At 41.0% G+C, this 25,455-nt stretch overlaps 2 protein-coding genes across 17 annotated transcripts in view; one reads left to right on the top strand and one right to left on the bottom strand.

Annotated features, from left to right (window-relative positions):
* The window catches only part of CDK17 (cyclin dependent kinase 17), a 166,764-nt gene extending 143,856 nt beyond the window's left edge, over positions 1 to 22,908 (top strand). For 4 of the 16 annotated variants that reach the window (XR_012476257.1, XR_012476255.1, XR_012476256.1 and 1 more), the window contains 4 exons: positions 521 to 611; positions 1,554 to 1,631; positions 18,276 to 18,479; positions 22,810 to 22,908. Coding sequence is in view for 3 of the 16 variants with exons in the window: in XM_074226626.1 (XP_074082727.1) it covers positions 521 to 611; positions 1,554 to 1,631; positions 1,807 to 1,970 (333 nt within the window). In the remaining 13 variants the exon portion in view is untranslated. Of the gene's footprint in view, positions 1 to 520; positions 612 to 1,553; positions 1,632 to 1,806; positions 3,927 to 4,261; positions 4,394 to 5,796; positions 5,947 to 8,131; positions 9,771 to 18,275; positions 18,492 to 22,809 lie in introns of those variants that run through there. The other 12 variants (XR_012476261.1, XR_012476260.1, XR_012476259.1 and 9 more) reach the window with 12 other exon arrangements.
* Positions 518 to 25,455, bottom strand: part of ELK3 (ETS transcription factor ELK3) — a 101,469-nt gene continuing 76,531 nt past the window's right edge. Inside the window, exons 4-5 of the mRNA XM_074226627.1 lie at positions 13,590 to 13,712; positions 518 to 7,887 (exon numbers count right to left, since the gene is read on the bottom strand). Of these exons, the coding sequence (XP_074082728.1) occupies positions 7,789 to 7,887; positions 13,590 to 13,712 (222 nt within the window). The 3' untranslated portion in view covers positions 518 to 7,788. The remainder of the gene's footprint in view (positions 7,888 to 13,589; positions 13,713 to 25,455) is intronic.

Here is a 25,455-nt window from a genome sequence, read left to right as displayed (position 1 = left end):
ATAGATAATTTCTTTGATCATTACTTTCACTTAGGAACTGAGATGGCATCTCTCAGCCTCTTTTCTGCCCAGCTGTTGTATCCTACTGCCTTGAAGCCCACAAAGAATATAGTCTTGGAGCAGATTTAGATAACGGAGGCATCAGGGACTTGATGCAAAATAAATTTGGACAGTGCATTTTAGTATTCTTTTAATCTTTTGTGTTTATAAAGGAAAAGTAACCCAAGATCAGCAAATCTCAATCTTGATTCTTGTCATTTTGCAACCCATAAAGAGACCTAAAATATATATTAGATAAAATGCATTCTTAGAAAACAACTTCCATTTCAGTTTAAAATAGGAATCTTGATTCATAAATGGGCCTAATAGTATACCAAAAACTTCTCAATAAAATAGTCATTATATCAAATGACCAAGAGTAGAGAGTTTAGAGGCCTTAAAACCAGTGTTTCTGTTATCTTGTTTGTGTTAGAATAATCTCAGAAAAAGTTGGTGAAATGATCTTTTTGTTTTTTCACAGTATGAGTCAAAGAAAAGGGTTTCAGCAGAGGAAGCCATGAAACATGCCTACTTTCGAAGTCTGGGAACAAGGATACATGCTTTGCCTGAAAGTAAGAGGACTTCTGAAGAGTGTCTTCATTAGTTTTGTCTCTTCATCCTAAAAGCTGGGTCTTTTCCATAAGTGGGTCAGAATTCCATAGTCCATTCTTATTTCCATTTGTTCCTGCTCACCCTATTAGTCCATCAAAGGGAAAAGACAGTATCTGAAACCAAAAACATGCCTTTTGTTGACATGCTTTTGAAAGACTTCCATGAGATGCTCAGTAAGCTAAGAACAACTGTTAGAATGCAGTTTTGTTGTGAAATAAAAAGCTCACAATTTCAGGATCCTCAAAGATTTCCTTTTAGAAATTGATTTTTCTCATTTATTAATCTTAGAGATCCAGACATTTAAAAAAAAATGTTGACTTGCTCAGTCTAAAGCTAATATTTTTCATTTCCTTTGATAAGTCTTTGATGTTTTGAGTACATAATTCTTCTCTCAGAAAGAGAGAGGCAAGTAGGTTAGATTGTGATGGAGAAAAGATTTGGAACCTGAGCATTTGAATCCCAAGAGCAGGTCAGTTTTGATAGCTCTCATTCACTTTCTCTCTCCATGGAATGGAAGCTACATTAGCGGCATAGCCACACAACCCAACTTGATTAAAAGAGTAGTGACTAGTTCCTTTCCTGCCCCTTTGTAGTCATCAACAGATGGTCCTATTGATGTACAGTTCCTCTTGTCTGTCGAAGTAAAAGCAAATGGTATCTTGTGTTTAGAGAAATTCTTGTTGGCAGCAGAAACCATGTTAGAAAAGCATAAGTAGTAAGAATAGTTCATTTGGGGGGAAATGTCATGATGGTCATCATAGCTTGAAATTGGGGAGCATGTGCTTAGTCTACCCTGGGGTCCAAACATTGTCTTAATATTTTGTGCAATAGTTTGAACACATTTAGAATTATCAATGCTGACCCTTCACCTTCATGTCTAAATGTTTTCCTCCTTATTTTAGGTGTCTCAATATTCAGTCTGAAAGAAATTCAGTTGCAAAAGGACCCGGGTTTTCGAAATTCTTCCTATCCAGAGACAGGTGTGTTTGTAATAAACCATTTCACATGTCGATCTTGAATTTCTGAATGGAAACAAGCTTTCTGTTTATAAATTGGTTAGTAACTTGATTAATGTGAACCTCAGTGTCCTGTGCCTACCACAATGGTATATTTTTAGAACTGCACGTAACTCGCTTTTCTATATGACGTGGGCAGCTCAGTGTCTCTCCAGAGAGAATTCAGACCCAGCCAAGGCAGGGAGCCTGAAAGCTACCGAGGACACAGACTTTTTTCCAAGTGACCTGTCTCGACCTGACCCCTGCGGCAGAAGAGGCGCCTTGGGCTTCCCTAGTCTTCAGGTCTACCACGGGGAAGCCTAGAAGCTCTAGCCGGGCCCTGGGCCCCCATGGGTTCTTTCCAAAAAGCCAGAGCCGGTCGCCCTTTTGTGGTGGGAACGTGGCGGGACCTGGAGGCCCCAGCGCTGTGGGGGAAACTCTGGACTCTGAACTGCTTCACCCAATGACTTTATATTTTAGGACACGGCAAGAACAGAAGACAGAGCATGCTCTTTTAAATTGGCTAGCAGGATTTCAAGCCCAGTCTCAGCCTCTCTCACCAAGCACGGACTCAGATCTGGACTTGGGAGCTCCGCTTGTCTACGCTGTCCTCTTCCCAGTGGAGTCTTTTTATTTCCGACTTGCAGATTATGTTTTTATATTTGTTGTCACAGTGTGACAATTTCTTGTACAGTTGGTTTTAACGTCTCCTCTGCCATTAGAGCCAGTCGGTTACAACTGTTGTAACTGGAGCTGCAATTTTTGTGCAGGACTGAGAAACACAGTGCATTATTTATTGCGGAATCATTGCTGCTAAGTAACTACTGTCTGTCTATTTAACACAACAGTTGAATGCCCGAAGAAGTTGCAATGGCTTTATGATATGTGAATGCCTCTGTTTCTCCTCACAAACTGTTTGACTGCTGCAGTTTTTGTTTGTTTGTTATTTTTATTAAACTGCAATGTTTCCTGGAATGTAAACTTAGCTTTGCTTAATCGTAAATAGGTGAACCATTTGATGCTCTAAGTTCATGAGACAATTTCTTATTTAACATTGGCAATGTGGTAGTTCCGAGATTTATAAGCACATTATGTTTAGAGAAGCACGTGACGCACAAGGTGATTTGAGCAAGTGAATGCCTGCCCACCTGCCCGGAGGGAAGGTGGAGGAAGGCAAGAAGGCAGGAAGGATTTCCTCTTAGAAGCCCAGGACTTGAGCCACGTGGATTATTTATTTGTCACCTCTAGTTTAGCAACGTTTGCATGCTCCTGAACGCTGGTATACAACACATTGACCTTAATTTATGTTGTGTTTTAATCCATTAAGGACGAACACAAATCCGTTCAGACGACCCTCTTGTCCTGTGATTCTTCTGAAATATTCTTCTTATATTTGATGAGAAGCAGGATGATTTTCTTTATTGGAGAACAGATTTCATTTCCTTCTTTCTCCCTCCCTTCTCCCTCCTTTCCCACCATGATATTCACTTGGAATCAGCTGGAACCTGTGATAGATACATGACATGAGCCATGATTAACTACGTACTCTTCCCAAAATGAGAACTTGGAAGCTTTTAAAAAAATTGTCGTCAACCTCCTTTTCTCAGAGATGACGGATGTTATGGCTGTGCCTGTGCATCTCATTGGGTGTCCAAAGTGCACCTTGGTGAATGATGGGAACAGTGTTTTTAAGCATTTGTGTTCACCTTTAACAGTTAGTTATATAGTGCATCTTTACAGGCTGTAAATCTTTATTGGGATATATTGAAGAGGTCATGTAAGTCTCTGGCTGGTATATCATGAAATAGTCATAGACAACTTAAATTTTTTTCCTGACATTCACTGTAAAACATTCAGGGGTCCTACCATTTCTGTTCAGGAAATCTTGTAGTTTATTGTTATTTAACAGTATTAAGTGAATTTTTGTATATTTCCTTTTAACTTTATTTGTGAATAATGATTGTGGCATGTTTGGGGGGGTGTTTTATTAATAGTTCATGATACTGGTAAATTTAATTATTTTGGGGTTTTTGTTTTTTTTTTGTTTTTTTAATTTTCTGGAAGAAACAGATTCATGTATACTGGTGAATATTGGACCACTACTGCTTTTCAGCATTTGTAACTGGTTTTACGTAAAATCCTGTAGACCTAACAAACTGCTGTTATTTCTAACTGACAAACACGTATTAATATTGTACTTTTGGAAGTATAAATATTATGTGGAATTCCTGGGTTTTGTTTCAAAATTTATAATAACAAAATCTCCATGTTGTTAAAATACGGTTTTGTTGAATTGTGATTCTTCTACAGAAAAGGGACCATTGGGTAGAATCGAGTCACCCTCCATTATCCCTTATGTGTCACACCCCTTGTGATTGGAGTAATGATGATAAGGGCCTTTCTGATGCCATGGTTGTTTAGGGGTTGGTTTTCAATGGGATTGAAGTGCATTGGAGGCATATATTTGTCAGAACTTTCACCTGTTTAGCTTCATCCCCAAAAGCCTGATTATTTCAACAAGGGCGAAGAAATACTTCCAGTGAGTGCCATCCAAATTCTGTATGCTGGGGGTGCCTAGAAAGGCTTCTTTCTCTCTTGTTTTTGTTTTGGGGAAGCAAGCCGACTGCTTTGTGCTACCTGGCCTGGCCGACTCTTGGGACCAACAATGGATGAAGGACCCTGACCCTCAGTAATAGGGTTACTGTTGAAAAGTTCTCTTTCATCCAAAACCAACAAGGTTCTCAGAGGTAAGTAATACATAGAAAATACACCTTTTCCACCCTTATGTTAAGCTTCTTTTTCTCTTTTAGAGAAACAATCTGAATGTCTTAAGTTAAAAAAATAAAAAGTAGGGACCAAAGAGGTTAGTGTCTGGTGGTTTAGCACCTTGAGCAACATTGGACAACCATGGCAAATTCATAAGGAAATGAAGATTTTTACCTGATTGACCCCTTTTCTTTGTGTTGTTGATGCCCCTCATCTTGGCAATTATCCTTTTGGCCCCAGATAGATTATTTCAAATTAGGCATGCTCCTGTGCTGTGTGGGCAGACCAGAAACACACACTGGTTCCCACCCCCCAAACAAAGATGCCTATTCCATTTCTTTCAAAATAAGTGACTTTCAGATTGATTTCTTAACTGTCACTGCTCACCACAGACATTATGAGGTACAAACCTGGGTGAGAGTTGAGGTCCTGACAACTTGGAAGAGGCAACAATGTATATTTAAAATAAGGTGCCTTCTTGAGATCAAATTCATTTCCCAAGTTAGAGCACCCCATGTGAAAAGAAAACCAGAATCAGACCCAGTCATTTTATTCACTCAACCCTTTGTCACCTGATGCTGCTTTTCTGCCAAACCTCCAGATCCAGACTATCTAAATCTAAGCCCTCCTGGTGTCTCATGTTTCTTGTTTCAAAAACCACCATTTTATTGACATTATTTTTAATTATAAAATACTAGGGTAAGCTTGTTTTTTTTTTTAAAAAAATGTTGTTTATTGAACAAAAAATGTAACAGTAAAAGTGATACATACATAAATGCAAGTGAATGAGGATTTTCAGTTCTGTCCATTTGGTGAGATGTAAATCTAGGGAATCCATACAGATTATGGTTGCGCAGCATTTTCACCATATCTCTTTAAGACTCAGCAGGCATGGAGCTGATGAGCTATTTAATATACTTTTTTTTAATGCTATTGCAAATCTCATCTTCTAAGTAAAGGAGAAAAAAACATCAGTATGAAAAAGAATGTGGCAGGACCAATGACAGCTTATTTCCAAATGCTTCCAGCTCTCATTCATTTTTGAAAAGTAGCAGAATTGTTAACCCATTATAATAGGTATAAGTTTTTTTTCCATTAGTAACAATCCACTATAGATTGTTGTAGGAGACAATGAGCGGTGGGGAGGGAAATGGAGGCCAACTAACTTAGAGTCACATCCCCTTGAATGACATTCACCAGCCATTGACAGGAGGAAAGGGGGCACAGGGAAATGTTTTTGGAATGATTTTTTTTATTAGAGTTATGCTATTTTAGAGACCATTTTGCATGATATTTCGAGCTTGTTTTGTGTGTGTATGTGTGAGAGAGAGAGAGAGAGAAAGTCAAACACTCAGAAAGGTTCTACCCTTTCATTCTTTTCCAGCCATTGGACCACTGGCATGCAACATAATGGCGCAGTGAAAGAAGTATTCATTTGGGAGTCAGATTTGGACTTAGTTAAGTCTGTGGGACTTTGAATAAGTCACCTAACTTTCCTTGGGCCTTTTAAAAATAAGAAGTAGATAGAATCTCAGTCTGCCCGTGTCCCTTTTCTGGTAGGTTAGGTACTTTTGAAAAAACGAGATAGGGCTATAAGTTGGTAACACAAATAATAAGACTTAACACGTCAAGGCTAGCCTTACTATTTGATAGATGTAGCCTATATATTTGTTCCCCCCCCATCATAGATTGTGTGCACAAAATCAAAGTTCCTTTTTTTCCTTCATTCCAAAATGATCCAAAAATGTAGAAACCTTAAACATTTGAAAAAAACAATCTGAATAATCGACTTCAAAAATATTTAAGTACTAGTTGTAAGAACTTTTCATATAGGCTAATGCTTATGGTTGTCCCAAAGTACTGCATTAATGGATGTCCATACCAATTAGATATACAGTGATCTTTCCAGATTGTTTTCATGACCAGTAATTAGGGATTGTTATTAACCCAATCTTGAATTTGCCAGTAGCAGACATTTTTCCCAGGGTCTTTTTCTTCCATCCTGTATTATTAGAATGCCTATAATCTCAAAGAACAGAAAATACAATTAGAAGGAAGGTTGCCTTTCTTTTTATGCTTTGTCCCTCAGGACACATTTTCATAATCGCTGCTCTGAATTGCAAATGCACATTGATGATAAAACCTGTTCCAAATTACTTGAAACAGTTAAATTCAGCTCCAGAATAATAGAGCTTCCAGAAAATGATTAATTTGAACTCATGTTAAACTTCCTTCACCTTGACCATAAACTTAAGTCACATCAACCAAGTAGAGCATTGCCCAAATTTCCAAAACTGTGAGAACCTCTTTAAAGTGAACCCTTTCAAAACACTAGGTTTTAAATATTCTATCTATGACCCCAAGGGTTTTGAGAAACCCTGAACACATATTGACAGAGTTTATCTATTCAGATTAGTCATTCTCTATAGAAAATGTAAGTCCTGATTGTCCTCATTTGCTAAGAGAACATGTAGGGATTGGGAGCAATGGAAGACAGGTCCCAAGGGCATGGGGGGAGAGAGGATCTCTTTCTGTAGCTTTTCCATCTTCGGTCCCTGTTTGCAAAGAGTCTGAAAGGTCCTGTTGGCCACTAGAAGGTTTGTCTTTTGGAAACCAGCACTCTTTCCACTAGACCATACTGCCTCCCCTAAGGCTTGTCTTTTGAAAAGATGCTCTTAATACGCCCTCAGAACATTTCAGTCTTATGAATATTCATTGTCTAAATATGGCTTGGTTTATTCTTTAAAAAAAATCATTACCTTAGACAATAGATTTACTATTGTCTTTCATTTCAAAAAATTATAAGGCAATTTTGTATACAATTTGAAAGCACGAAGTAACAAGTTATATGAATGTGCTTTCATATTGCCTACTTGTGAAAAATAATGCAACACTACCATAGCTCCGTTGGATACTAATTTTTGTCTTTCAATCATTTTTTCTTAATACTAGAAAAGATACAAATCATTTACATAACATTAAACATTATGCAAAGGAAGGCACAGCCGGTTATAGTGTACATAAGCGCAGTGCATAATTAAAGGGAGGGGGGAGGAAAGCTTCACATCCTCAATAGATACAATGAAATCCATTCAGAAAAGTATCTTCACTGTCAACAGTGTTCAACACTTGAGAGCTACAAGAATATAAAAACATGAAAAAAATCATTTAATGCCAAACAGGTTTTTATATATACTGATATATATAAAAAAACTGTTGAAAAAATGCTAACGCCACAAACTAGACTATCCAAGTAATGGAAAGTGCAAACCAAAGGAACAGCATTTCACAATGTCCTTGTCACGACACCGGAAAACTAGCCCATTGGGGTGGATTTCTTATATCAGTTAATGAGTCCTTTCATGCGGAGAGATCATCAGGACTTCTGAGCACTTGAAGAAAGCAGTCCTGGGGAAGAGGCTCTATCCAGGCTGGGGATTGGCACTGGTATGTGGCCGTTGAGCAGAGTCGGGAACTATGTAGGGGGAAAAAAGGGAGAAAAAGGAAAATGTCACCATCACCAGCCAACAAGAATGGCAGTCACCTGAGGCATAGAGTAGCCCTGCCAGAACAGGTCCCAAACGCAGCCCTTGCCACCATATTGGGTGACTTCTAAATATGGGAGAGGCCAAACCTACTGGCACTCAATGTATAAGTCAATAATGACCAGTCATTAATGCTGTATGAATGTTCCATGAAACTTGCCATCACCTTTCCAGTGAGTGCTACAGAGAGGTCTCCAGGCAACTGTTAGTGACAGCAGAGACATTTTCTTGTCCTATGAAAGTTCAAGCGCTGCCCTCTCATCAAGAAAGGTAGGTAAGTCACCTTGGGTTCTTCAGGGGCTTTGAGTAAGGAGCCAAGGGCCAGCTTGTCCAACATTGGAAAAGCTTGATGATGAAGCCTAGCCCCCTTTAGGCCCACAGCAGGTCCTAAAACCAGCGCTGAGCTACAGAGGAATTTCACTTTATTAGCCCATACCAATGAAATCAAGACTCTTAAAAGTATTAGAAGTATGAAAAAATAACAGTTTAAAAAAAGCTTCAGAAATAACACTCTTTAAAATGGGGAACAGAAAGATGATTTAGTGAACCTGAAATGTAACCCCTATTGGAGAGCTGTGCTCCAGAATAAAATCAGGTAAGTGTGATCAAAGGCAATAATTAGTTTTCTATCTGATGGCCTGGATTTAACCAGACACTCCCAAATGACTTGAGAAAAATTAAGGACCTTTGGGGGGGGGTTAAGTAGGTGTTAAGGTAGATGTAAGCAAGCCCTTACAGGTAGGTGGTGCTGGGCCTGAAGTCAGGAAGGACATGAATCTAAATCTAACCTCTCACCTTTCCTCCCAAGTTGTATGACCCTGGTCAAGTCTAACCTCTGCCTGCCTCAGTCTCCTCAACTATAAAAATGGAAGTGATATCTGTCTCACTGGATGGTATTTGTAAAGCACTTTAACACAGGGCCTGCTTGTTCCTTCCCCTTTCCTGACTACCATGAGGTTCACTTGGCTGGACTTGGCTTAGGTACAGTTCTAGGTGATGAGAGGCCTTGTGGGTCCATTCTACCACATTTTGCCTTTGGGCAATCTAATGTTTTGGTGGTGGTTTTTACCCCTTGGGGCAGTGGGATCCCTCCTCAAAATCATGTTTTTAAGTAGATAGAAATCAGAAGTTAGTGAAAAAACTTTCCCTCTGGGACTCCAGACCAAGAATGGAATAATCCCCTCATTTTTTTTGTTTTTTTTTTTTACAAGGCAAATGGGGTTAAGTGGCTTGCCCAAGGCTAGGTAATTATTAAGTGTCTGAGACTGGATTTGAACCCAGGTACTCCTGACTTCAGGGCTGGTGCTTTATCCACTGGGCCACCTAGCAGCCCCAGTCCCCTCATTTTCACAGAACTATCAAGGGAGAAATAAGATGTTTAGACAACAAGCATCAGGCCTTGATAAGAGGATCCTCATCCTGTCTCTAGGAACTCTCCTTATGAGAGAGAGACAGGTATAGATAACAAAGCAAACTAAAGGCAAATGCCTACTATGTAGTTTGGAAGGGAGGGCCTTAGCAGTGAGGGGAGAGAACAGGAAAGGCTTCATGCTGTAGACAGGGAACTGCATCCCTAATGGAAGGAGGACGGCATTTTCAAAGGCATGGTACCCAGACACAAAGATGAATGCTGTCCAATGAGGCTAGGAAGAGGTTGAGGCTAGTTTCTGTAAGGCTTAAATAACCCAACGGGATTAGAGAAATCTTTTTAAGAAAAATTACTTTGGCAGCCATTTGGAGGGCAAGAAGGCAGTGGAGATCCATTAGAAGGTTCATTGGACTGGGGGAAAGGCTAATGATAGCCTGAACAAAAGGGGCAAGATGTAAAAGAAGTGGTGGGGAGGGATGAATGACAATGTTGTAGAGTTGAAGAGTTGGGGTGAGGGAGAAAGAGGAGCTGAGGCATACACCATAGATTACTAGTGAATCAGACAATGCCTTCTAAAGGGAGCAACAAAGCATTTCTGACCCTGACATCTGAGAATAGGAGCTGGACCAGGCCTGGTGTAGGGAATTTATAGATGATGAAGCCCTTGTACTAATATAGACTGGCACCTTCTGAGCAAATTATAGTCTTTAGGGGAATCTGCTTGGCACCATATATAGAGCACCAGCCCTGGAGTCAGGAGAACCTGAGTTCAAATCCGGCCTCAGACAATCATTACTTAGCTCACTTAATCCCACTGCCTTGCAAAAACAACAACAAAACAAATTGCAATCAAATTGAAATAGTAGTCACTAGCCCATACAGAGGTCCCTGCAGGCTGCATGTTTGGTATAAATAAGTGAGCTGCCCATGGTCACACAGCCACTGTGTGAAGGTTGACTAAAGTCCAGATCCAACCATTCACAAACAAATATGTGTGGACAGTCAGGGTACCCTGCAAAAGTTTTGGTTCTGCTTAAAGAATTTGAATTCTAGAACATTACTAACAACTCGTGGGGTTTTTTTGGTAGGGAGAAAAGGGTAAGAAGAGTTTCTCACATTTGCTTCCATGCTAGTGTTTTGGGATTCACCTCTTGATTCTATTTCAGTTTTTAAGTTTAAAACTAAGACTTTAGGGACACTCTGTGTGTGTGTGTGTGTGTGTGTGTGTGTGTGTACTGAATAGTGATTTTCAGTCTTCTGTTGCCTACTTCCCATCTGTCTCTAAGATTGTCTTAATTACAAAGTACTCTTGGGGAAGGATGATTTGTTCTTTTCATCTTCTCTCATCTCCTCTGATGTTCCCTGCTAATTTGCTATAACTTTCATCTCAGATTCATTTTTTTTTATCCCAAATTCAGGCAACAGATTCCTTTATGATCTGACTGAGGCATCTGAGATCTGCCTGTTACAACTTTATAGATACAGAGCCAGATTTCTGATTATCAGTGCAAGAAAATAGTTGCCAGTCTTGTTGAAAATTCATTATAGGCCAAGTCTGTGTGTTTGGTTCTCTGATTCTGGGACACTTATTTAGAGACAAGTCTATGGAAAAATAAATTTTGAAGGAAATTTTTTCAGTCATGATGAATTTTATAAGATTGCCTGTCCTGTGCTGCTTATTTTGAAAAGTTCAAAACTAAGGTTCCCCTTGTTTCTCCCTTTTCATAGGAAAGGCCCTTTTACAATAGAGAAGATCTGGCATTGTTTATTCAGTTGTTTACTGTCTCAGCCCCCCCAAATACCTCTGGTTTGACCCAGTCCTTTAAAGCAGGAGTTAACCTAGGGTCCATGAAATTTTATTTTATTTTTTAGTATTTTGACAACTATATTTTCATTATAGTAAGTTTCCTTTGTAATCTCTTAATTTAAGAACTTTTGTTTTTAGGTTTTTTGTAAGGCAGCCAGGGTTAAGTGGCTTGCCCAAGGCCACACAGCTAGGTCATTATTAAGTGTCTGAGACCGGATTTGAACCCAGGTACTCCTGACTCCAGGGCCGGTGCTTTATCCACTACGCCACCTAGCTGCCCCTTAAGAACATTATTTTGATAAGGGTCTAGGTATGACCCACTGGTTTTCTGTCACATATTTAGTGACTGTAAAATTGCAGTTAATTTTTTGAAATACTAAATGAGAATCTTACAAATATACATTCTGCTGAGTTTCAAAGAGACTAAAGTGTTAAGTTGAAATCTATTAAACAACTATCACACAGAATTAGATTGGGTAAGTAAATTTCTCAGCCCACTCCTCTCCCCCCCCCCCCCCAGAAAACTGCAGAGAAAAAAATTGACAGATAAGCTACCTTACCTACCTTTTGCCCCCATCCCTTAAAAAAAAAAGTCAACTTACTTAGACTGCAGCATTGTCTGAGCAAAAGAGGGCAGATGGCTGAAGATACTTAATAGCACAAACAAGAGAAGCATCTGATCCTTACTGAGCATACTGCTGCGAGCATACCTCCTTCCCCCAACCAAAACCAGCTCTCCCCCACTTATCCTGGCAGAGAGGATCAGCTCCCCTTGGCCAGGAGAAGATGGCTAAGCTCCAGGCAGACTGGGACTTAAAACAACCCTTGACTTTTTCTTGTGTATTGCCTTAAAATATCCTAAACACCAGGTAATGTGCCTCCAAACCTGGTTTTGGCAGAATCCCAAAATAATCCACTATAATCCTGAACCCTCTAATGTGATAGTGTGCTGGCTGACCATCACAGAAAACACATCCAAAACCAATACATTGGAATGTTTAAAAGCAGAATGCCACATTTTCCTTTGATAAGTTGGAAGAGATGATACTTCCCTCTACAGGAGTAGTAGTGGAGAAGCAAACAGGCTTGAGACTGGAAAGATGTGAGTTCAGATTTCACCTCTGATACTTTAGAAGGCAAGAATGAGTCCTAGACCAACTCCATTCCTCCACTCAGCCACCAAAGTGATCAATGACCATGGCCCAAATGAACTTCAGGGGCTCCCTATCATCTCAAGGATCAAATAGAAATGCTCTGGCATTCTAAGGTGTGCTTACCCTGGCCCTCTGCTCCCTTTTCGGCTTCTCAGACCCAGCTCCCTTCCAAGTATTCTATGATTCAACCAAACTGGCCTCTTTGCTGGTCCTTGGACATAGAACTGTGTCACTCTCCCACTTTACCTATACTGATTCCCCCTAGTTCCCCCTGAACTAGTGCCCTGCTCCATTTAATAACTCCCACTTATCCTATCTACATCTTGTTGGTCCATACCTGTTGTCCTCCCCGTTAGGCTGAGGGCACCTGGAGAACAAGAACTGTCTTTGACATTCCTTTCTACAAAGCCTAAGACATGGTAACCTAACTGACTGACAAGGCATACCAGTTAGGTTAACATACACTTACCTAGTTAAGAGTTGGTCTAGGGGCAGCTAAGTGGCTCAGTGAATACAGCACTGGCTCTGGAGTCAGGAGTACCTGGGTTCAAATCTGATCTCAGACACTTAATAATTACCTAAACGAGTTGGTCTAGCCTCCCCACCTCCCCTTCATTTTATAAATGAGGAAACTGAGGCTGGGAGAGATGAAGTACCTTGTCAAAGATGCCCAAATAGAGTGTCAGCAGCAGAATTTCAATCTAGAATGCTAGAACTAACAATTCTTCACTGCACCAAGATAGCTTATGTGCAGTTTTCTTCTCAGTATAGTTTACAAATGAAAGAACCCCATTTCTATAAGTTTAGGGTTTTTGTTCACTCCCCCCCCTTTTTTTTTTTCCTTTTTTCCTCTGACCTTAGAGATCAGAGGTTTGTTGGCCTTTTTGGTATATGAATCCCTTGGGCACACTGAGCAAATTTGGGGGCTCTTCCCCAAAGTCATCTAAATGGACATCAAATGAAATACATAGGAATTTACATTTACCATATTTATATCAAAAATAGAGGCATTAAAATAGCTTTTATAAGTTCCCAGAGGAGGCGGCTAGGTGGTGCAGTGGATAGAGCACCAGCCCTGGAGTCAGGAGGACCTCAGTTCAAATCCTGGCTCAGACTCTTGGTAATAGCTGTGTGGCCTTGGGCAAGCCACTCAACCCCACTGCCTTGCAAAAACTAAAAAAAAAAATGTTCCCAAACCTTACATCCCTTCCTCCTTTTGTGATGTTCTTTTCCTCCCCATATCAACAAAAATTCACTAAGGGACCCACATCTGGAATAGCAGCAAACATCTCCAAAACCCACCTGAAACAAAGTGTTGGGTCCTTGCAACTGGGCAGAACTCAGTGGGGCCACTGGGCTCAGGCTGCTCCAGAAGTGAATACTAGACAGCAATGGACTGGGCGTCAGCAGCAATCCATTTGGACTCTGCAAAACAAAAAGGGCACATTCATCTGCATCTCCTCCTGCAGAAATTACCCTGTTGCATCTTTAAAGAAAAGTGGAGTTGACCATGTTCAATACCTTGATAAATTTTTAATCCCTGGGAGTCCATTTAAATTCCATTGTTCACCCAGTACTGCCACAGAAAATGCTTGATGCTTTTTTTTAAAATCATTCACCAAGAAGGCACTTAATTTTTCATTCATTGATTCATTCACCAAGAATGTACTTAATACATTTTCATTTATTCATTGAAGGCACTGAAGGGCTTATTCATTTTTGCTAACTTAGAAGTGAATTGAATATTTCAATTATTTAAAACCACATTTCTGAGCAAGGGTCCATAGATTTCATGAGACTGAGGAGAAGGTATTCAAGACCCAGAGAAGACTGATGATCTCTGCCTGGAAAGGATGCCTTTCCAGGCCTGTCTGACATTGTTTTGGAATTCTACTTGTTCCTAGACTGTCTTCTACCAAGTTGATTGACAAAGAGATTAAAAATCTAAACCAGGGGCAGCTAGTTAGCACAGTGGATAAGCACCATCCCTGGAGTCAGGAGTACCTGGGTTCAAATCCGGCCTCAGACACTTAATAATTACCTAGCTGTGTGGCCTTGGGCAAGCCACTTAACCCCATTTGCCTTACATAAGTGATCATTTCTGGCCACATTCAGTTTTGTTTTATTTAAGTAATCTATCCGGTGCCAGATTATTTAAAGGCCAAAAATAAGGCTTTCCCAGAGGAGTGAGCAAAGAGCAACTAAGAAATTCCTAGTTTCGAGTCAGCGAGAAGTTAATAAAAAAACACTGACCCTGAGCCTCCGGCACTAGTCCTGTTCTCTGAAGGGAAAGCTCTCAACCCTAGCAGCTTAGGAACTGCTTCCCTCGGGAAGCTTGTGATGTCAATGAAGGCCTTTGTCTGAGAGGGATGGCAGCAGGTGCCAAGACACTCACCGATTGCATCATGCTGGATGCTTCCTAAGTTGTGCAGGGAGTCAGCCTAGAGTGAAATCAGGACAGACATCCCGAGTCCTAGAGTTGATGGGAGCTGCCAGGAGGTAGAACTCATACTCTTGTGTGGCTCAGCTCAGACATGGAGTTGGGAAGGTGGGGGCTGAATCCTGCCTTGGAAAGCTACTAGCTAGGTGACTCCAGTGCTTTTGGTCACCTCTCTCAGCCTCAGTTCCCTCATCTGAAAAATGGTAATAGCAGCACCTTCCTCACCAGGCTGTTGTGAGGATCAGATGAGAAAACATGTAAATGTTTTGTGATCCTTAAAATGCTACATCAATCTTGGCCATTTGTAGTAAGTTTTATTAATAGCTTTGATCACCAAAATGAATTTACATTTCCTTGATAGATTTTTGTCATATGGGTCAGGCCATTTTGTTTTGACCTAACAGACATATCACTAACCCTCCACTTCTTTTCCCCCAAAGGGGCAGCTAGGTGGTGCAGTGGACAGAGCACCAGCCCTGGAGTCAGGAGGACCTGAATTCAAATGCAGCCTCTATCACTTAATAATTACCTGGCTTTGTGACCTTGGGCAAGACATTCAGCCCCACTGCCTTGCAAAAACAACAACAAAAAAGATGGCTATAGCATCAGCCCTGGAGTCAGGAGACCTGTGATTTCAGATCCAGCCTCAGATACATAATAGCTATATGACTCGGGGTAAGACAGCTCGGTGGTCTCCCAAGGGGGAAAAAAGTGGCTATTTAGTACCCACTCTAATGCCAGATGTGTGTTGGGGATACAGCAATAGAAAAATGAATTACTCTATTCAGTTCCTTATTCATCTTATATATTTATTGTTCAGCATCTATATGGAGACTGTGGGGCTAAGAATGAGCAAGACCTGGTTTCAATCAAAAAGAATTTTTAGGACAAAAGTAATGATTTATAACTCATGTTAATAATTAAAAACTATTATCATAATATTGACTTGAATTTATATAAAGCTTTAAAGTTTGTCAAGCACTTTGTGATATTTCATCTAATCCAACAATCTAGGGACTATTTTCAGTCCCATTTTACAGATGAAGAAACTGAGGCAAACAGGTTGAGTTGACTTGCCCAGGGTCACAAAGCTACTCAGCACCTGCAACTAAATCTAAACTGAGGTCTTTGGGACCCCACTAAGTTATGGCCTTGGCTTTCTATGTCAAATTCAACACTTGCCTGCTGTGTGACACCGGTGCTCTCAAAGAGTTTCATCTGTCAATTGTTGATTAGTTTTACGGAACTGCCTTTTTAATTTTGTTACCAGGTTCAGAAGGGAGGGTAGGAAGAAAGCTCATTTTGTTTTTCAAAAATGAAGTGTCCTTTCAACACAGGGAGGTAGTGTGATGGAATGGAAGGAGAGGATCTGGGCTTAACCCCCTGGGCTCAGTTTCCTCATCGGCAAAATGAGAGTGTTGATCTAGATGCTTTCTTACATCAAACTGACACCAACCCATGGCCTTGCATTATCTTCTCAGGAGAATGGATCATAGTTCTTAATCTTCCCACATTTGATGAGCACAGAAGACACCTAGCTCATTCTGGTCGATCAATACCACAGGCACCTGATATGGCTCAGCTGAAGCTCCTCGACTCTTCCATGGTTACATATCCAACCACAAGAAAGCCCCTCATCAATTTTTCATGGAGAAAGTATTCCAAGATCCCTGGTGTCCATATTCATGAAGAGCTCTAACCCAACCAGGAGTCCACAGAGAGTACTCCCTCCAGGACCATAGATGGAAGCCACCTTTTTAAGCTCAAATAGGTGGTTTCTGGAATTACTATGGCCATAAAGATCACCACCTGGTGACTGGCCTTCCAGAGCAAGCCTCTCCAGACTTAAGTGGCAAGTCTTTGGAAAACAGAATAAGCAATAAATAAAAAATAAAAAATACAACAAAAATAAGCCAAAGTAAAGCATTTGGTTGGATTAAAATGGCCCCGGGGGATAGATTTTTGGCCTCAAAGTCAGAAAGACCCAAGTTCAAGATCATCTTCTGACTCATTCTGTCTGGATGACTACTGGGCCAGTTCCTTGGTCCCTTGCTGTCCCCTCTTTTCCCCAACTCTCCCAGACTATAAACCAAAGAATGGGGGTCATTCTGCATGTGTAAGGGAAGAGTCTTCAGTGAGGAGTTCCTTATACCAATGAAATCAAAGGTCTAGGCCAAAAAAAAAATAATAATCCTTCCAAGCATTTATTAAGAATCAGTCAGTACTAGCTGAAAAGAAATAGTGTATTATTCCCTTTAGAGGGACTGGACCTGGAATTGGGAAGACCTCAGTTGGAATGCTAACTTGGAAATAATACCTATGAATCATGGTCAAGTCACTTAAGCTTTGTGGTCCTCAGTTTCCTCATCTGCATAATAGGGATCTGGTTGTGGTGAGAAGAAAAGTTATTTGTAGTACTTTGTAAACCTTATGGTAATATATAAATGTGAATTATTATTGTTGTATGCACATGGATTAGGAGGGCTTGTGGTTTCTACAATAAGCTCCTTACATGAGGCAGACTATACTTTTACCCAGGGTACCACCTAAAGTTTGAGTGGCCTGTCCAAGGTGGCATGGCTAGTTAAGTGTCAGAGGCAGGATTAAAACTCAGCTCTCCATTCTGAGCTCAGGATGCTACACTCACACTGAGCAATGAGGGAGGTATTCAATTCAGTCTTTCCAAGGCCACTTTTTGACAATGAACCTTGAATAGTCGACTGTATTTCAACTCCAGAAGTAGTTCTTGTATTCCATTCATCATACGATCAGAGATCTAGAGATGGAAGGGACCCCAGAGACCCTCCAACCCCCTCATTTTACAGATGAGGAGCCTGAGATCAGATGTGTCCAAGATCACACAGGAAGAATGATGTGGGATTGAATCTGCTGTTTGCTGAACCCTATGGGAGCTGCTAAAGAATTAAAGAGAAAATGAAGCCATTCCTGTCTTTGGGGACCTGAGTTCAAATCTCATGTCTTACACCTTAGATCTTGAGGAGGTCACTTCCCTGAGTTTCAGTTTACCTTATTTTGAAAATGAGGGAGTTGAAGTAGATAGCCTCCCAGCTTTAAGATTATGATACCATGACTCTGAGAGGCCTCAGTTTCTTCATCAGTAAAATATGGGAGTTGGAATAGATAGCCTCTGATCATAGACCCGCTCTATTCCTATGATTCCCCTTAGCCTCAATTTCCTCATCTCTCAAAATGAGCAGGTTGAAACATGATCCCTGAAGTCCCAGTTCTAACTCTCTGATCTTATAATTTTCTTTGCCTCTGTTTCCTCATATGTAAAATGAAGGTCATCTAGAGGTTAACAATCCTTTGTAACTTGGCGAAGGTTCAAGGTAACCCTGATTTTAAACTTCTGCCTTATGTCAACCCTCTGGTGAAGGTTAGAGAACCCACTCCAGATGTTCACATTAACAATTTGTGCCCAACCTGTGGTAGGGCAGAGTATTCTGAGCTCCTATTGGTCTGTTCAGTTACAGTAAGTCACACTGTATATCTCTAATATAGTTGTCATTTTGGTTTTTCAATAAAAGGACAAGAACCAAGCACCAACCAGAAAAAGAAGGCCATGGGACCAGTGAGGAAAATGTGGCCACCTGTGAAGGAAGTGAAGCCTCAGCTAGAACTCTGGTGGGAATGACGAATCGTTCAGAACAGGAGAGCCCCCACCAATCACTCCCTCCTGCTTCCACCAATCCCCTAGAACTAAAGGCATTTGTTTTACCCAGGGGAAAAAGGTTTGTGAGTGATTTTTCTCCTTTCCCTGAATGGGGCTATTCTCTTCCCCCCTTAAAGAAACTATCTAATGGGAAAGAACCAGGGAGAGGAGCCAGTAGCTCCCTCCTTGCATGTGGGCAGGCTGCCTGAGAATTGGGGGCTACAAAATTTAGAGGTGCCATATAGAAGTGGCAATTGCCATAGAAGTGGCAATAGCCTGCAGATTTTTAATTTGTTGGGAAGTAAGTTGTCATTATTAGGAAAGCAGAATATTATGGTGAAGGGCTGGAGACCTGAAATTTCATTAGGCTAAGCACCTACCCTTCAACTTAAGACTAAGTTTCTAAGACTAGAAATGATTAGGGCACCAAATGACTTGCTCAGAGTCACACAACCAGTAGGTGAGACTTGAACCGTTTCCCTCTCCATTATGGCTCACTGTCCTCTCTACGGGATTAAGGACTGAAAAATAAATCATATTCTAAGGAGGACTAGGAAGAACACTGGTGTGGTGAATAAAGTACTGGGCCCGAGTTCAAATTCTGATTTTTATACTAGCTAGTAAACAGGATCAGTCACTTAACCTTTCTGTCTCAGCTTTCTTAACTGTAAAATGGGGAACATTTCTAAAGATTGTTGTGAGGCTCAAATGAGGTGGAGGGCTTATCAGATCGTGGTACATAGGAGGCACTTTCCCTTCCCTCTTCTGTGATTTCTTCCATCCTGCAGACATGGATGGTCCACCATCACTTCAAACTCAACATGTCTGAACTTACAGTGCTCCCCAGGGTGTCCCCATTGATCTGGTCAATGGCATGGCCAGTATTCCAGTCACCCCCTAGTTAAATTTTATATGTTGTCTTTGAGGAGGTCCAGCACTGGCCTTGAAGTTGTAGAGGATCTGAGTTCAAATCCCAGCTCTGACTCTTAGTGTCTATAGGATTGTAGGAAATCAAATAACCTGCAAGGACCTCCTTTCTTTTCAGTGAGGAAACAACATGGTCCTTCAGGTCTGGGATCTATTTGCATATGTACATCCTGTGTGATCTCCTGTTTTCTCCCTTGCTTAGTAGACCCTTACTGGCTGTGTGACCCCAAGTCATTTCACTTCTTTGCCCCTCGGTTTACTCATCTGTAAAATGAAGTTAGACTCAATAGGACCCTTCCAATTCTAAATCTATAATACCAAGACTTTCTCTGCTGTGTGACCTTAGATGCTGCATGAAGTTCATGTCTTCCTTATCCATAAAATGAGGGCTTTTCCAGTTCCCAGGCTATCATCCCCTGCAGTTATGAACTTCAGATGCTATTTTTGTCCTATGCAAACCAGAATCCCCTTTGTAACACGACAAGTGGTTATGCAGGCTTTATTCAGACACTTCCAGGGATGATGAACTCACTAATTCTTGTGGCACTTTTGGGTGGCTATAATTATTAAGAAGCTTTTCCTGGCATCAAACCTAATCCTGAACCTCTACGGCTTCTCTTATTGCTCATACTTAACAAAATAATTTTTCTTCCCCTTGACTGCCTTAAAAAAATTGTATGCCCTTTTGAGCTTCACTTTTTTGTGTGTGTGTTTTTTGTAAGGCATTGGGGTTAAGTGACTTGCCTAAGGTCACACAGCTAAGTTATTATTAAGTGTCTGAGGCTGGATTTGAACTCAGGTCCTCCTGACTCTAGGGTTGATGCTTTATCCACTACACAACTAGCTGCCCCTGAACTTCACATAAGGTCCATCACCCCTAATTCCTTTATCCAGTTTGCAGATGGCATGAACTCTCCTCCTCTGACTGCTCTCTAGTGTATCAATGTTAGACCTTAAACAAAACATAAAGGCCAGGAGGACCAGCTCCAGTCTTACTCTAGTCTAGGTTCACTCAGTCACAGCCAATCTGATGAAGGCCATGGACCGCTTCTCAGAATCTTATTTTTAAATGCATAACAAAAATACAAAGGATGTCAAGGGAAACCAGTTGTGTTGAAATGGTTATCAGAAATTTTCTAAGTTTTCAGATCCCAAGTTAAGAACCCCTCATTGGGGAGATGGGAGATAAGATTTATAAAGTATTTAGCACAGTGATTGGCATGCCCTGCCCCTCCCATTCTAGCCCTCTTGTCTGTTTTAAATGAAGCTTAAAAACACAGCTTTTGGGGGTTGCCATATCATACCGCTGACTCATAATGAATCTACAATCTGTGAAAATCCCCACATTTTTTTCAGTTGAACCACTGTTTAGCTATGCCTCTCCTCTTTCTAAATGTGATGAACCCAAGCATGAGATTTGGCATTCATCTCTATTAAAATTTCATATTATTAGTTTTCCTCCCCATGTTCTAGCCTAAAATCTCTTTGGATCCCAGACTCTTCAGTTATTTGGCTCCCAACAGGTTAGCTTTCTTCTAGCTAATATGTCATTTGCAAATTTGATAAGCGTGACTTCCAAATCTTCATCCAGGACATTGATAAAAATGTTAAACCATGTAAAGCCAAGAATAGTTCCCAGGAGCACTACTCTCAAGCAAGGATTTACTTAACCTTTTCATGGAATCCACTAACAGTCTGATGAAGCTTTGCAGAAAGATGGTTTTATATGCATAAAATAAAATGCATGGGATTACAGAGAAAATCAATTCCATTTATATAGTTATCAAATTTTTTTTTAAAGTTCATAGACTCAAATCAAGAACTTGGCTTAAGATATCTCCTTCCAAGCTGATATTTAATGATTATTCTATTGTTCAGCCCATATCACTTCATCCATAAGAAAGTATGAGAGATTTTATTCAAACACTATACTAAAATCTAATTGTAGGTAAGTTTTCTCCAATCTTCCCCTCTAGGAACCACGTTAAAGAAGAAAATGAGGTTAAATCCAGTCTGGCCATGCTGGCCCTTTGTGTTTGCTGCTTCCTTCTCTAGATATACACTAACCATCCCTTTAACAAAGCGTTCTCTGGCCAAGAATTGAAATGCATCTATTCTCTCCTCTACTGGAGAAATCACCATCTGCCCCTATCCAATATGACAGCACCTCTGCATCCTCCATCATCCTCTTAGAATGGCTGAGCTATGAAGCACTAACCATGATTCCAAGAAAAGCAATGACAGTGGAAACAAGCAGGAGTCCTCAAATTAGAGAGTTTAAGGGCAGAGGGTAAACCCAACCTGTCAGATCCTCTGCTCTGAGCTGAAAGAGAACTAGCAGGGCATCTAGATGGTTCTGTGATAAAGCTCTGACCCTAGAGTCAGGAGGACCTTAGTTTAAATCTGACCTCAGACATGACTAGTTGTGTGACCTTGGGCAAGTCACTTAACCTTGAATGCCTCCCCCCAAAATAGTGCAATAACTAATGCACATTTCATCTTAGTAAACCAGGGTCCTGTGTGACATATTGAATAGCCAAACTCAGTGTCCTGAAGAGCCAGATTTAAGTCCAGAATCTGTGTCTTTTCATGAATGAAAGCCCCCTCTATTTGGTATTAGGAATTGTGCACTGATGACAACAGGTCCAGTTCCTATCCCCTACGTATACAGACAGATGATAGAGAATTAGGACAGTTACCTTCATAGAGGAAAATCTTGCTAAGAAAGGGCAACTTGATAAGACAAAAATCTAATTACATATTGATCCTGGGCAAATCCCTTAACCTCTCCGTTCCCCAAGCCAGACTCAGTAGATTATGGGGGTGGGGTGGGGGAGTCCCAATTACATTATGAGAGGGAATTTCCTCAATGGAATTTCCCTTACAGCAATAAGATCACAGTTTTGAATAAAATAAAAATCTGAACTAAGTGGGGTGAACAACTTCCTGGTTCAAATCTATATTGGACAATATATTAGCAACTACATAGTTTTGACTGGAATTCCTGGGAGTCCAGGTTTAACATTGGGAAGGATCTAAGGAGGCCATCCAGTCTGGTCATCTGGGTGGCCCTGCTGGAGAAGTCAATGGCAAAGGGACTGCAGGGTGTGTTCTTTTTTTTTTAAGGTTTTTGCAAAGCAAATGGGGTTAAGGGGCTTGCCCAAGGCCACACAGCTAGGTAATTATTAGGTGTCTGAGGCTGGATTTGAACTCAGGTACTCCTGACTCCAGGGCCAGTGCTCTATCCACTGTGCCAACTAGCTGCCCCCATGGGTGTGTTCTTTTCACAAATCAAAGCCCCTGTTCCCATCTCGCCCCCCACATCCACACCCCACTTTATCTCATACCTAGCAAATGACTTTAGGCTCAAATCATCGCCTCAGTTGGGTAAATGAAAGAAGGATATGTCAGCTTTAATGTTTCAACATCCAATACAGTGTCAATGCTGAATCACTGATGTTTGCCTGTTGATGTTTGCTTAGGAAAACATCTCAGGACATGAATATTCCTACGCTGATGGTGAAACTACCCACTTTGTGACTGATTTCAGAATTCTGAATATGGTGAATAAAATGGTTGAGTCACAGCTTTGCACCTGTGGATGGATGTTCCATACTGGGGATGCTCTACTCTGATAAAATAATTCCAGACCATTCCATCTTCTATCCCCACCCCCAAAAAGTGTTTCATATTCTCATCAGATGAAAAGCATAAAGGATAGAAAATACATAAAGGATAGAAAATTTAAGAAAGATCTTGCCTTAGACACTTGCTAATTGTGAGACCCCAGTCAATCCCTTAACTCATCTCTATCCCTCAATGTTCTCTGTAAAATGGGAGTGATAGCCACCTGCTTCACAGGGTTGACATGAGGATCAAATGACAACATGGAAGAATTTTTTTTAACTTTAAAGCATTAAATGAATAACTTTTGTTTTCTCCAATAAATTTATAGTACTACATACAACATTAGTGTTATTTTGAGTTGAGGGAAGTGGAATCTGGAAACGTGATTTCTGGTCTTCATTTATTCTGATACTAGCCCATTGGCCAAATCACCTCTCTCTCTGGGCCTCATCTGTAAAAGGGGGTTGGGCTAAATGGTCTCTGAAGTCCCTTCCAGATCTAACAACAATCAGTAATTCTATTATTAAGATCACAGGTTCAATATGGAAAGGGGGGTTGGGCTAAATGGGTTTCTGAGGTCCCTTGCAGGTCTCACAATCAGTAATTCTATTACTAAGATCACAGGTTCAATATGGAAAGGGGGGTTGGGCTAAATGGGTTTCCGAGGTCCCTTGCAGGTCTCACAATTAGTAATTCTATTACTAAGATCACAGATTCAGCATAGGAAGGGGGGCTCTCCTTTTACATAGAAGGAACATCCCAGAGATGTAGATTGAGTTGTTTGTGGTCCTAAAGGAAGTAAGGGTCAGAGCTGGGATTTGAACCCAAGTCCCTGAAACTGGAATCTCAGTACTTAATCATCTCAAGCAAGACCCCAGGTCGCTGCCCTGCCCTTTGCACAGCCTTTCCTCATTCCTTGAATGCTCTCCCTCCTCACCCAGATTCCTTCAAGGCTTAACTCAGATACCACTCCCATCATCTGCTAGTGCTCTCTCTCCCTAGAAATGAGTTTCTATTTCCTTAGATGATTAGACATCAACCCCCTCATTTCAGAGATAAGCACACTGAGACCCACAAGATATTAAAGCAATTTGTCCCAAGTCACAGTGTGTGAAGCAGGATGTGAATCCAGGTCCTTACCCACTGCACCAGGCTACCTCTCACTATCCAACTGTATATATGCTGTTTCCTTCCTGCGGAATGGATCTCCTTGAGGATAGAGTATTGCCATCACCTAGTGCATCCTCTAGTACATGAGACCCTAGCAGGACCTGAAGAAATGCTTGTTGAATGACTAAAGGAAGAAAGGAGAAGTAAAACTTCCTCTGTTGGCACGAAGGGTGAAAAGAGATGGGGTGATGTAGTCACATTCTTAGCCTGTTGGAACCAATCTCCAGAAAGGCAAGATGTCACATCATCCACCCCGCCCCAGCCTGGTTCCAGACCATTCCAAGATTTTTGCAACATATCTTTTTACTCTTAGAACAAAGGAATTTCATGGGAGAGAGTTCTCTAACTGTCCGAAATGGCCTGCAGTTTCCAAACTCTCTTTACTCCAAGCCCTTGAGATCCGGGTTGTTCCTGAACCATTTACCTGGCCTTTGTTGCATGATATTTTTGCTTAGTGAGAAAATAATCCGGTTTAAATTACATATCAACTCATTGGGACATTCTGTAACTTGCTCCTAATCTTGACTCTGGTGAAGCCAAAGATAATCTTCTTTGTACTTGCATAAGATTCTTTTAACCTGCTGTGGGCAAGTCCCCCTAAATCTCAGTTTCCTTATCTGAAAACAAGGATGACAGCAAGCATTAAATGATGCTTTGACATCTGCAAAGGGCTTTACAAATATTTTATCTTTACATCAACCATAGGTGGTATGCAATTTTTTCAGATTTTTTTTTTTACAGATCAGGAAACTGAGGCAGGTTAGAGGTCCAGAATTCCTGACTCCTTATCTATCCACTGCCTCCAAAAACTCCTACATTTTTTGACTCCCAAGTCCAACTGGAATAGGCAGAAGAGAGCATCATTTCACCCACAAAACAGCCCTTACTGTGCAGTGGAAAATGTTCTAACCCAATCCTGCTTCTCATGATGTCATTCACTTGACCTATCTAGGATCAGTTTCCTTGTGTGTAAAATGAGGACGGTTGGCCTCGCTCTATGGTCTGAAAGACCAGCAAGAGGCAGGTGCCAGGGAAGGAGCCTCCACCTTGAGAGTCTGGGTCCATTGCTCCACATTCTAAGATCCTGACAAAAGCTTGGAGCCCCAGGCGGACAAGAGGAGGCTTCTGGGTCAAGGCTCAAGGAGGGTCAAGACCAATGACCAGTGAGCCACTCTTGGCCACTAAGGTCACTAGGCCACCCCTACCCTTCGGTGCCCTTGCTTGTAAAGCAAACAGCTCTCTTGGCCTCCATTGAGCTACGTACTGCTGTGAGTCTAACTGTGGCTAAGCTCATTTCCAGTCCTGCTGACTGTCCTGAAAAGCTCTCCCTG

The sequence above is a fragment of the Macrotis lagotis genome, chromosome 2 (assembly GCF_037893015.1).
Source record: "Macrotis lagotis isolate mMagLag1 chromosome 2, bilby.v1.9.chrom.fasta, whole genome shotgun sequence".
NCBI classification, from domain to species: Eukaryota; Metazoa; Chordata; class Mammalia; order Peramelemorphia; family Peramelidae; genus Macrotis; species Macrotis lagotis.
This window is presented reverse-complemented; position numbering and strand designations above follow the sequence as displayed.